This window comes from Guyanagaster necrorhizus (genome assembly GCF_019112545.1).
Source record: "Guyanagaster necrorhizus MCA 3950 unplaced genomic scaffold BT62scaffold_2, whole genome shotgun sequence".
Classification (NCBI taxonomy): Eukaryota; Fungi; Basidiomycota; class Agaricomycetes; order Agaricales; family Physalacriaceae; genus Guyanagaster; species Guyanagaster necrorhizus.
Window position 1 is genome coordinate 1,339,454 of NW_025064881.1, and position 12,054 is coordinate 1,351,507.

The following is a 12,054-nucleotide window of genomic DNA, read 5'->3' on the forward strand; positions in this document are numbered from 1 at the left end:
TGAACAAATTCCTCCAGTCGTGACGCAGGAAGCGGCAATACACGCTCGCAGGCTATGAAGGGAAAAAGAAGATCCCTACCTAACTAAGTTAGTTCGGAGGGTAAGAAGATTCAGGCAGGAGAATGTCCCAGCATCGAAGCACGGATAATCTTTCTAATTCTTCTGGTGCAGAGACCAAGCAGAGACCATCAAAGCGGTCGAAGCTCAAGAAACGGCGAAGAAATGATGAGGATACGACAGCTTTCTCCGAGAAGCACTGGGGCGTCTGTAGCCACAATGTATGTTTTATGCAGAAACAGTGTTCTGACTTCAATCTGACTGTGACCGAGCCGCGGCAGAAATGTCGGCGCTGAGTCTGGACCGCCGGTACAACAACTGAGGTTGAATCCTACCTCCACCACATTAACGTCTGGCACCGGCGGTTATTGGCGATCATCCAGTAACTCGCTCTCGTGTAGCTTGCGTTCGTATTAATGTTATTAAGCGCCTTAGTGCCGCATATGATTATAATTACAATGTCCGCCAGGGAAATCAACGGTTCGTGTGCGTGCGAACTCGAAACTCTAACCTTGTTCTCCGTCGTCAAACTCGTCTTCACTTGATGAATGACCGCCTCGATCCTGCTCTGAGCGTCTATAAACAAGTTTTTGACGAGTTTTACGCTTGGGAGCAAGCCGATACTCGCACCTACATCCAGTACCTTGCAGCCAATGCAGAATCGGACGACGGTGAAGAATGGGATGATGATTTTTTCAAGTTCGACGATCATTTACCTTCTGTGATGGATGAGGGCGACGACAACGACGATTGCGGTTTTCTGGTACAGTCGTTCGATCCCGATGGATCGATTCGAGATCGCCGTAAAGTTCCGTGTGTAGAAATTCAAGCGCGGATCCCCCTCGAGTTTCAGCATCCGTTGAAGTACGAGATGTGCACCCCGGATTCGAAGAATGCGGGGCAATCCACTTCTTTTAACTCTGATGAAGTGCTGAGCTTCATACCTTACGCAGACGATGAGGCTTTTCCGTTAGAGGAGTTTTTGAATCCAGAAAACCTAAAGCCGTTTCGGAATTTTGCATGGCAGACAGAAGATTTTAAAGATCCTGATGGTATGTATGGGTTTCGTCTCTGGAATGGCCTTGTCTTTGATTTATTGACATTTAGTCGATGTTATCGAGCTTGAAGTGGCGAGGCGACTTCATTACGGCGACCTCGGACTTCCTCTCTCTACCATAGATACCCTTGGAATCCTCCATGATAAAGTTGGAGTTCCAGGTCCTTCAGGCCTTCTCTGGGAGGCATCTCAAAGGTCCGAGTTTGTTCTCGTCCCGAAATCACTTAACCCTCCTCTCGTTCAGAGATATTCCATTTTGGCCTGGCAGTGCCTTGACCAATCTTCCTACCCTCAGTCTGGAGAATTTGCCTGAGAAGGACGATATCTATCATGACATCAATATTTCCAGTGCAAGATTCTGCTCGCATATCAACTGTCTTGTTATGAACTGTAAGGTGCATAGTCGTGAGTGATAGTGTATTTTTCTGTTCTCAGATAGTAATCTCTCCTACATAGACGAAGTTCTTCCACTCGACGTTTCCAAGCCTATACTTACAAAAGCAGGCTTCAAACTGAAAGATGGAGAACCCTGCAGCGAGCTTTGCTTTCGAAGCTTTGACGAAACCCAAGACGGAATAATGGTATACGAATGCTCTGCATATCTGCGCTTCTTATGAAAAATATAACACAGGAAGGGGTACATTGGCATGATCCTGACGATGTAAATTTCCTCGAAAGCGTCCTCAAAGTTGACGCCGACATGTCACCTTGTGCCCTTGCTGTCATCTGTCGCAAGCCGTGTCTAGAGGTGGGTCTCTGAATCTATATGATGTAGTATCCGCGAACTGGCAAAAAGGTATTCATCTACCGGACAAGAATGTTTCCCGACGAGAAAATTCTGAAAGGACAAATCATCGAGGAAAGGCGCCGACAGGTTCCTCTGGTCTTCGGCAAGTGATCCCTCTCATAGATATAAGCTCTTTAACAGCGATTCGCCAGTGGACGAGAGTGCTTACGATTTTACGCCGTGCGTGCTGTCTCTCTTGACAATTCATCCACATCTGAAGAGGTGATCAGCCTATCTCCTTGCTCGCATAGCGGTCCATGTGATCAAACTTCTGAATGCCAATGCCACTTGAAATCCCACCATTGCCAGCGGAGTTGCCGTTGCCACTTGAAATGTAAAATGGTTCTCACTTGGCAGCATATCAAAAGCAGGGCTGATCAACTAGCAAAGGTCCCCGTCGAAGAAAAGGCTGCAAATGTTCTCATGAACTGATCATGGACCACTGCTTAACAGCCGGCTGCCCTTGTGTTGAGGCAGGCAGGGAATGCGATCCAGACTTGTGCGTTAAATGTGATGCCCGGTTAGTCCCAGTGATTTACTTTCCACTTCACGTACTAATTGATTACCTCAGAGGTCAGCTGGCGTGCTAATGAGAAGAGCATTTTTTTTACCAATTTATACTTTTCTATAGGGGCAAAGCATAGAAACAAGTGTCAGAATGTGAGGATACAAAGAAACCAAATCCAAGTAAGGATCCTTTGGTATGTCCATTCAGTGGTCCTGACTCGTCCTAGAATATCAAGGTTCAACCTACCAAACCTGCCAAGTACGGTCTCGGCGCCTTTGCGACCAGGGAGTTGAGAGCTTGGACCTATATCGGCGGTATGGCTTAGTGGATCCGTTCGAACTTTTTTGAGTCGATTTCTCACATGTGACCCTTCAGAGTATGTTGGCGAGATGCGGAATCTCAGCTCAGAAGAAAGCTCTCAGAGATCCAACATTCTGAACAAGTACACGGGGCTCAATTACAACTTTGAGCTAAACTTGTCGCTAACTTTGGATGCCGCACGTCGGGGGAACGAAACGAGGTATCTTAACCATTCAGACAAGCCCAACTGTGAAGTCCTTGGTTTGTATCGTGGTGGCCATAGTTGCATTGGATGATGTTTACCCGCATGCGTATATAGTAAAGAATGTTAACGACGAACATCGCATTGGAATCTTCACCTGTTCGTATTTTTCCTATCTTGGACTATTTCCTCATCCTAACCGAACGTAGGCGAAAATGTCAACAAGGGAGAAGAGCTCTTTCTAGACTATGGACCCAGATACTGGCAGCAGGTGAGCCCTTAAAGTGCGCTAAGCCATAAAGCCCGACTGAAGAAGGCATGTACTAGTATGGAAATAGTGCCCCAGAGCTGGGGGAGGAAAACAGGCAAGATGAAGAACACGGCGAAGATGTATCGGGGGAAGACGACCTAGAATATATCTAGGATACTCGTCGACAGAAGATTACCCGGGAATTAGGAAGTGAATATACATACAGAAATCACATTATAAACCGTCTAATCCCATAGAAAAAGAAATAATCTACCGATCTACCATTCAAAACCCTCGGGAAAAATATCAGAGAAATCATATCCGGTGTCCGAAGCGGTCACCTCTTCAACTTGGTACGAAGAAAGCAGGGACTCGAAGGACCAACCTACACAGAGGTCAGTCCGTTTAGAATATGTAGAATAAACGGAGGCGTAACTGGTCGATTCGGGTGGTGCCAATAGCTGGACTTGTGGGATACTATCAATGAGAGCGACGTTGTCTCGAGGACTATTGCCTATTGTAGAAATGATTAGATCAAGCCCAGTAATCGAAGGAAAAGAAAACGACAGACTACTGGGCGACAAGTCCTTCACACGAGTAAGTCTCCGCAGAAGACCAGCATCCGGGAGCGAAATAAAATTATTAGCCTTATCCGACGTGATCGAAAAATCAACCTTTGACCATCCACGGCCGCTGGCCCGCTGTTCCAATACCTATAGGACATAAGCCACAGTTCGCCTAAGACAGAAACACAAAGACGTACACTAATAACATATCCGAGTCCATTCCAATACACCTCCATCCTCTTCAAGGCTTTCAACAGCGCAGACAAATTCTGCTTGACTAACCCGTTAAGAAACTCTGAGTGTACACCGACCGTTAGATCTTCCGACTGCGCATCGTGTATGAATGCGACGCCAGCAATAAAAATGCATTGATTAAGGAACGGGTTGGCACAGTAGGACGCCGCATCGAATAGATCCGCAAAAACAAGACAGTCGGCGATCTGTCGTGAAGATGCCAGAGACAGCTTTATGGACCGTTTAACACCGGACGAGATGGGTGTCTCCTGACCGCTGAGGCTATGTCCCAAATTGGGGTGATGTATCAGCGCCAGGACAGCATTCGCCCAAAGGTGTAAAAAGAGAAAGCTGCCCTGCAAGCCGTTCGCCGTTAGTATCAAAGCAAATTGTAGAAAATATTACGACGAACACCCTGGTGTTGAGCGGATTGTGCTCGAAAATTGTCAACTGACCAGCTAAAACGTATATGATCAGTTGAGGTTCTAAACTGCAATATTGGACATACCTCAGACCTGGCGGCAAGGTTCCAAGGAACTCGACTAGTTGGTCCTGCAACTCCTGCAAGCTTTCGGGGCTATGGACGACAGGGTTTGACACGAATGTGCGAGGGCACCCTCGACTCCCGTTCTAGACGGATGGGATAATATGGCCGCTGAGAAAATATGTTCGGAACAAGAACAAAAACTCGTACCATCACGTCAGCTATCCGTCCGGCTAGAGCGAATAGCCTAACAATTCCGACGAACGGGGATAGGACCGGAGGCGCTGAGCAGCTATGAGGGATGAAATCACTCTCTGTGGGCAGCGGGATCTCAATGATATCCTCATCAATCGTTACGGAGCGACCAGTTCCAAACGCCAATACGCGATCCTAGAAAGGGATGATTGGGCAGTGAGTAAAGAACGTACGAAACTATGAAAGAATGAATATCTACCATTACGAAAAGACACCAGAACAATATCTTCCCGTCGCACACATCCTCGTCATCCGGTGATTCAATGTCGGTCTATGAAAAACGTCAGTCATACGAAGCAATCAATAGTATAAATCCCAACCTTATGAAGTCCTATATCTACCGCCATTCTAATAGCCAGTCCCGAAAAGTTCTGCGCACTCGAAGTGTCACAAAAAATCATCACACCGGTATTCAGTCCCGACTTACCCAGAGACCACTCTCAGAGCTCTGAATTCAAACGAGATTAGCCAAAGATGAAAAGCAGCATTCATGTCAGATGCGCTCGCCTCGCCGAACTCAGCCCACGACAGCAATATCAAGCCGCCCACGACATCGGTTGACGGTAATCGCAGAAGTGGCGGTACTAGGCTCCAGGCAGCCTCGATGTACTGGGATGGTTTACGCGTAGGATGAGGCGCAAATCGGACAGCCAACGCGTTCATTGCATGCAGCAGGAATGCTGACATTGTCCCACTGCATTATTTAGGACGACGTGAGCATAAAGTAAAAATATTGGGAGTATGATTCTCACCTCTTGATGCGTTCCTCCACTCTTTCTCTCCGAAGGAAAGGCCAATGCTGCCAGAAATGGTCGAAAAACGTATCAATTAGTGAGACATCTGGGGGTAAAGAGGATATGTCCTCGAGTATAGGCTCCGCGGGAGAAAGATGGTCTAGCCCTATGGTTCTTCCGTCCGGCGAGTTCGAGTGTGACCCTGCTGCCGAGCTACGGAGCTTGATGACAATCTCGTTGAATCCTGGATGTATTGCCGTACGCCCAGACTGCGGCATTGTCGTCGTCAGAATCACGTAAGAAAAAAATTTCAAGGACATACAAAGCGAAACTAGATCCGAAGACGTGAGTGACATGGCAATAGAGGAGGGTAGAGGACATACATAGCGAACTTTGAGCGTTTTGCTCTCTCCGGGATCGCCTTCGAGGTATGCCATTGGGCGGCTCAGAGCCTCTACCATCTTTCCTGCGTCTGGATGCACTGCAGGAGTGGTCGGAGGCGACATAGAGCCATAAGTGTCCGGTTCATGTTTCGGGAGTAATGGTTGGGAGAAGTCCTGTCCGTGCTGCACCGATGGCGGAGGGCGGGGCTGGGAGAACATCGCAGGGGCCGATGTGAAGGGTATAGGATACTGTATTTGCTGAACCACATTGCCATGTTGCTGCTGCAGAAATTAGCTGCCCAGCAAATATAAAAACTGAACGAGCTACTCACCATCGGTAAATGCTTGAAGCTCCTGTCATTATATGCGCTCCGCGACCGCTTGAGGGACGGATCCTCCCGTTCAGCCTCCTCCATCTCTTTCCGAGTGCGCTTTCGCCGTCGCCCGCTCGGCCTGACGCATTCTGCACTGACTTTGGCGCATGTGCCGCACACGGGCTGGATGTTGTCGCATTTCGCTTTCTTTGCTCTGCATCGAAGACAAGCAAGGAACCGGGGTTGTGACTGGTGAGTCTCTGCTGGGTAGGATGACCCATTGACCGACTGCGGGGAAGGGCCGTCGGTGGGCGCTGGCTGGGTTTCCATTGTCTATATACGACAATTTTGTTGCCTTATAAAGGGCACGCAATGTCGAAGACTGATGTAGAGATATCGAAGTGATGGAATATTAGAGGAAGTATGAAGTAGAAAAAGGTGGGGTAAAGTTGGGGTAAAGCCAACGTCAAGAAATAGTGGGGTAGGGTTGCTCCGGTCACAGACTAAGATGAGAACGGCTTGCATGTAAATTTTTGCCACATGACGTGCATTACGATCGAGACCCATCAGGGGAGCGAAACGCTTAAAAATGTACCGGATTTTTTGCGGCAATCTATATCTAGGAACAGTGTTGAATTACAGAGAATGTATGCTAGACTCATGCTACCAGATGACCCAAAGTAAAAGAGGAAAAGCGAGAATGCCACCATGCTACCATGCTGGAAACATTGAATAAGAATTGTTGTAAACGTAGTAAGTATGTTGGACGGGACTTTTACTCACCACAGTGACCGCCGCTGAAACGTGTGAATAACAATCATGTGAGTGACGGATCATGAGGGCGGTCAAGATTACTCACTCAACCCGTAGATCGGACCCAGTAGAGAAAGAACTCGCATCAGACGCAAGGAAGATAACGGACCCTTTGTATTCCCAGGGAAGGGAGATACGCTGAAGGGGGTTGTCATCTGCCCACTGCTTCCCTAGCTCTGGCTTTGCTGCCAAGAGCATCTCCGTCATTGCGGTCTTGATGTATCCAGGGCTTATCGTGTTGACACGGACTCCATGCCCTGCCCATTCCATGGATAATGAACGGCACATTTGCAAGACGGCAGCTTTGGAAGAGTTGCTGCAGTCCGAATGTTAAGTAAACCTGTGGTGCGGATGAATGGATATACACGTACTATGGAGCACAGAACAGCCCCTTATTGGCCACGGTACCACTCATAGATGCGATCATAATAATGGATCCACCGAGGCCGTGCTTGAACATGGTGATCGCGGCTGCTTGGGCGGTGTTGAACGTGCCAACAACATTGATGTCCATTATTCGTCGCACGTCGTCCGTCTTGAAGTCTATCGCGGGGCACTCCTGTTGAACTGTACAAAAAAGGTTTGAGTAATGGTTTCGTCACACGCACGGAGAAGGACTTCCAAGATGAACTTGAATTTGGACCCAAGTACGAGACTTTTTGGACACGCTTGGCAACAGTGAGCACGACAAGCGCATCCAGAAAGAGCTCACATTTCGGCCCAAGCTCAAGCGCGTCCACCTTATCCCCGCGTGTTGTGTATATGGCCACGGGACTTACCTCCAGCAGCGGCGACCAATACACGGACGGGACAAGGAGACTCTGCGGCTATAGACTCGAAAACTGACTTGACCATGTCAGATTTCGTGATGTCGACTTGGCGATAGTTGACGGTTAGGTTATGTTCCTTGGACTTTACGACGAGAGCGGCCCATTCCTTCGGAGACGGTTCCGGTAGAATGTCGAGACAGTAGACATGAGCACCGGCTTCCAGTAGGGCTGCAGCCAGTGTTATTCCGAGGCCGCGACCGCCGCCAGTAACTGAGATATCAAAAACGCGGTCAGCCACGGAACTGGGCCAAACATTAGCAGTGACACGTACCGACAGCCGTTCGGCCACTCAGCCCAAATAGCTGATTTATCGTAGGGTCTTGTAAAATGGGCGCGACCGCCGACGTAGGAAGGGTAGCGTGGCGCTCAGCAATATCAGAAGCAGTGGGAGCCATTGTTGTAAAAAACCTAGATAGGGAGAGGGAAAAAAAAAAAGGTTACTGAAGCAAGACTGTTGACGATCCCGCCATTTATCTCAACGCCCGGCCATAAATATTGATACGTTACTCAATTTTTGCGGGGTATGTAGGCAATATGGGGCCGGCGGGGTAATGGCAAAATGAGAACGCGACGGCATTTTGTCATGATCCGTCCACGTGCACAGGGTCACAAGATCCGTCCAGTGTGCCGGCCCGGGGACATCTTGTCTTTTTACCGTCATCAATTGCCGTCAACGTCGACGGATTCTGTAATTCCTCACGCCTCGGAGAAATGGAGTTCTGTTCTACTACCCCGAGCTATTACTTAGCGGCTCTCGTCTTCAGTCAGTTTGTCTGGAATTATCATGGCCGACCTCGGTGCTGTAAACAGTGCCATCAATGTACGCCTAGTATCCGTCGGTTTTCTCACAGTTCTTATTATAACGCCTTTTAGGACACGGTAGAGAAACTCGTTATCAATACCATACGATGCCTCGGCGCGGACTTGACGCAGGAGGTACGCATCTCGGTATCGCGTTTCAGTCTTTCGGCTCACTCCATACGCGTTACTTAGCACTCAGGCGGTCATCCTGGCACGGTCATGGGGGCTGCCGCCATCGGAGTTGCTCTCTGGCGCTTTGCGATGAGGTACAACCCCAAGAATCCTGACTGGTATGTTATCCGTGGAAGCTTACCCCGCAGTTCTCTGTCAGACCGATCTTTCTCCAGGTTCAATCGTGATCGGTTCGTTCTTAGTGCCGGTCATGCCTGTCTGTTTCAATACATTCATCTTCACCTTGCCGGTTACGACGCATGGACTGCTGATCAGCTCAAGACATACCATAACCCCAACTTTGGTATGGCGGCGGGCCATCCCGAAATCGAGTTCCCTGGAATCGAGGTGAGAGATTTCAATCCGTTACATTGAAGCCATCAATGTAGACGCCGCTTCAGGTGACCACTGGTCCCCTTGGCCAAGGAATCGCCAACGCCGTTGGCCTTGCTATCGCCGCAAAAAACTTGGCAGCGACATATAATAAACCTGGCTTCGATATCGTGGATAACAAAATATGGTGTTTCACGGGGGACGGTTGTTTACAAGAAGGGGTTGGCCAGGAAGCGCTGTCTCTCGCAGGACATCTTCGGTTAGACAACCTCATTGTTATTTACGATGACAATCAGGTGCGCCGTGGGTTTTTCGGTCTTTACGGATATTCTAAATGACGCCCAGGTCACTGTCGATGGCAGTATCACCAACTGTTTTACTGATGACTCTTCCGCCAAGATCTCTGCGAACGGATTCCACGTCATTGAAGTGCAAGAAGGCACGAACGATGTATGCCTTCCTGTGATCCGATTTTGCTATTTCCTCGGCTCAGTCGTGTTTAGCTTCCCGCGATTTTGGAAGCTTTTGATGAAGCCAAGACCATCCAAGGCAAGCCTGTCTTCGTCCACATCCGCACGGTAATTGGGTACGGAAGCCATCGTGCCAATACGGGTGCGGCTCACGGACAGCCTCTTGGCATCGACGAAGTCGAATATGTCAAGGGTGTCTTTGGTTTTGATCCCAGGGTCAAGTGCCACATTCCAGATGAAGTCTATGGTCCGTCTCTCTTTTTTTTTTGACACAAGAGTAAATTAAGAACTGACCGATGCCTAGAATATTTCCGCCCTGTCGTTGCACGGGGTCATGAGGATGAGGAGAAATGGAAAGCTCTCTACATAAAGTACGCTGAAGCCTATCCAGCAGAATATGCCGAAATCCAGCAGCGTTTGACTGGATGTCTTCCTGACGGTTGGCGAGAACTTCTTCCTCCAAAGTCGAAACTCCCCACGGCCGAGCAGCCTACTCGAAAATCGTCAGGTATCGTCGTCACCACGCTAGTTCCAAAGTTTAAACATTTTGTTACTGGCTCTGCTGATCTTCTGGAGTCCACATACGTCAGCTTCCCGAACCAAATCGAATTCCAGCACGTGAGCTATTTGCCTCTTTCATAATGATAAATACTCCAGACTGAAGCGATTTCGTTCACAGCCTGACACAGGTTTGGGGGATTATTCCGGTCGCCAGATACGATATGGAATTCGGGAGTTTGCCATGGTCGGCCTTTCCAACGGTATAAGCGCGTATCAGGACGGCATGTTCATCCCGTACGTGGACGTGTGATTTCCACCCGAATGCTTTCATAATATTCTCAGTATCTGCTCGACTTTCTTCCAATTCTGGCTTTACGCTGCCCCGGCCGCGCGCATGTCGGCGCTTCAAGGTCTCCGGATCATTGGAATTGGGACTCATGATTCCATTGGTATCGGTGAGGATGGCCCCACGCACCAGCCTATTGCGTATGTCCTATTGTATCTGCGTGCATGGTCACTTCCTGAACAATGGTTCAGACTGTCTTCTTTCTACCGAAGCCTGCCCAACTATAACTTCATTCGACCAGCAGATGCTGAGGAATGCAGTACGAGCCAACAATATTTTCCGTCCGGTTACATTCACCAATAGCTTTTTCCCATAGTGGGCGCTTGGGAAATCGCCTTAGATTCTTCACATACCCCTTCCCTCTTTGCCCTTTCCCGCCAGCCCGTTCCCTTACATGAACACTCTGACCGGTCCAAGGTAAAGTTTGGCGCTTATTCCATCTTCTCAACGTCTTCCGACGATTCCCACCCGCAACTCATCATCATCTCCTCTGGCTCCGAAGTCACGCGTTCCATCGAAGCGGCTAAACGTCTTGGTGACGAACTAAACCTCCGCGTACGCGTTGTCTCGATGCCCAGTCAGGCGCACTTTGACAAGCAGTCGTATGAGTACCGCGATTCCGTGCTTGGCGAGGGCAAGGCGCTCGTGGTGGCTATCGAGGCTTGGTCATCGTACGGCTGGGCGCGGTACGCGCATGCGTCCCTTAGCATGCATACCTTTGGGCAGAGTGCGCCCCAGGCCACGCTGTATGAAATCTTCGGATTCGGAGTCGATAATATCGTGGCGAAAGTGAAGGCGTGGGTGGAAAGCAAGACGATGGATGGGGAAATTGTACTGCCGAGATTGGGGCAATTTGAGGAGTTGCTTTTGGGTTATGTGAATCCCCACAAACATTGAAGTTGATGAATGAGCTCTCATAGACCCATCTCTGAGGATTTCCTTGCGGAATGTATCATCATGTTTACGAATAAACACCAGTTGTACCGTCAGTAAGGTGAGTTTAGGTAAGTCTTCCTGAATTGTATACCTCTTCGGGTTGTATAGGCACCCATCTTGTGCTACTTTGTCGCTTATCAGGTTCTGCAGATTTCGGCGATCTCCGAGTACCTTTTACGCCCTGTGCAAGTCCCAAAATCTCAGTTTATGACGAAGTCTCGACGCTTCTTTTCTCACTCACGAAACCACCAGAACCTGTTAAATCTAATGTATGCAAACGGTCGTCATAGTTTGTGCCACACCTTCTCTAAGAAAGTGACGCGCGTTTGTAGCACCTAATAGATTATGCTGTTAGCTATAACGTAGACCTCACACAGCGTAGCGATAAGCAGAAACGCGGTGTTGTATTCACTGTACCTAATAGATTATGCTGTTAGCTATAACGTAGACTACAGAATACCAATCAGTGACATAAACAAAGTAATATAAGTAGATACTCACCCTCACACAGCGTAGCGATAAGCAGAAACGCGGTGAGGGTGCTCGACAGACCGTATTCAATATATATAGTCCATCCCGACATAAAGGGGTATCGAGCTTGGCCGGCGGGATACGACGGAGCTCCTGCTTGCTAATCCAACACCTTCTGTCTCATCAGCCTTTCGCGACCTTGCCCTGATTCTGCTTACAAGTTGTTAATTCTCGTTCGCAATGTGTGACCT

At 48.8% G+C, this 12,054-nt stretch overlaps 4 protein-coding genes across 4 annotated transcripts; 2 read left to right on the forward strand and 2 right to left on the reverse strand.

Moving 5' to 3' along the window:
* Positions 1 to 122: 122 nt before the first annotated feature.
* Positions 123 to 3,334, forward strand: BT62DRAFT_915773 (uncharacterized protein; the record flags this gene model as incomplete). Its single annotated transcript, XM_043183963.1, has 14 exons — positions 123 to 278; positions 485 to 1,109; positions 1,165 to 1,309; positions 1,359 to 1,519; positions 1,550 to 1,695; positions 1,746 to 1,862; positions 1,890 to 1,988; positions 2,355 to 2,400; positions 2,533 to 2,588; positions 2,636 to 2,723; positions 2,785 to 2,970; positions 3,029 to 3,070; positions 3,121 to 3,182; positions 3,239 to 3,334. The coding sequence occupies 14 exons, from the start codon at positions 123 to 125 to the stop codon at positions 3,332 to 3,334; spliced, it is 2,025 nt and encodes a 674-aa protein (XP_043045506.1).
* BT62DRAFT_926217 (uncharacterized protein) lies at positions 3,238 to 6,665 on the reverse strand. Its single transcript, XM_043184977.1, has 15 exons — positions 6,150 to 6,665; positions 5,818 to 6,096; positions 5,757 to 5,765; positions 5,453 to 5,703; positions 5,208 to 5,394; positions 5,128 to 5,148; positions 5,021 to 5,071; positions 4,900 to 4,971; positions 4,656 to 4,835; positions 4,470 to 4,591; positions 4,374 to 4,419; positions 3,925 to 4,317; positions 3,733 to 3,874; positions 3,598 to 3,675; positions 3,238 to 3,546 (listed from the first exon to the last, which is right to left on the reverse strand). The coding sequence occupies exons 1-15, from the start codon at positions 6,459 to 6,461 to the stop codon at positions 3,440 to 3,442; spliced, it is 2,250 nt and encodes a 749-aa protein (XP_043045507.1). The 5' UTR covers positions 6,462 to 6,665; the 3' UTR covers positions 3,238 to 3,439.
* Positions 6,666 to 6,725: 60 nt separating this feature from the next.
* Positions 6,726 to 8,209, reverse strand: BT62DRAFT_926219 (NAD-P-binding protein). Its single transcript, XM_043184978.1, has 6 exons — positions 8,046 to 8,209; positions 7,724 to 7,984; positions 7,316 to 7,511; positions 6,991 to 7,260; positions 6,915 to 6,928; positions 6,726 to 6,850 (listed from the first exon to the last, which is right to left on the reverse strand). The coding sequence occupies exons 1-6, from the start codon at positions 8,167 to 8,169 to the stop codon at positions 6,843 to 6,845; spliced, it is 873 nt and encodes a 290-aa protein (XP_043045508.1). The 5' UTR covers positions 8,170 to 8,209; the 3' UTR covers positions 6,726 to 6,842.
* Positions 8,210 to 8,409: 200 nt separating this feature from the next.
* BT62DRAFT_941046 (transketolase) lies at positions 8,410 to 11,411 on the forward strand. The gene is made up of 11 exons (XM_043187778.1): positions 8,410 to 8,594; positions 8,648 to 8,710; positions 8,768 to 9,094; positions 9,148 to 9,375; positions 9,425 to 9,529; positions 9,583 to 9,796; positions 9,854 to 10,167; positions 10,229 to 10,344; positions 10,393 to 10,536; positions 10,588 to 10,655; positions 10,713 to 11,411. Exons 1-11 carry the CDS (start codon positions 8,559 to 8,561, stop codon positions 11,291 to 11,293), a joined length of 2,196 nt encoding a protein of 731 aa, XP_043045509.1. The 5' UTR covers positions 8,410 to 8,558; the 3' UTR covers positions 11,294 to 11,411.
* Positions 11,412 to 12,054: the final 643 nt, after the last annotated feature.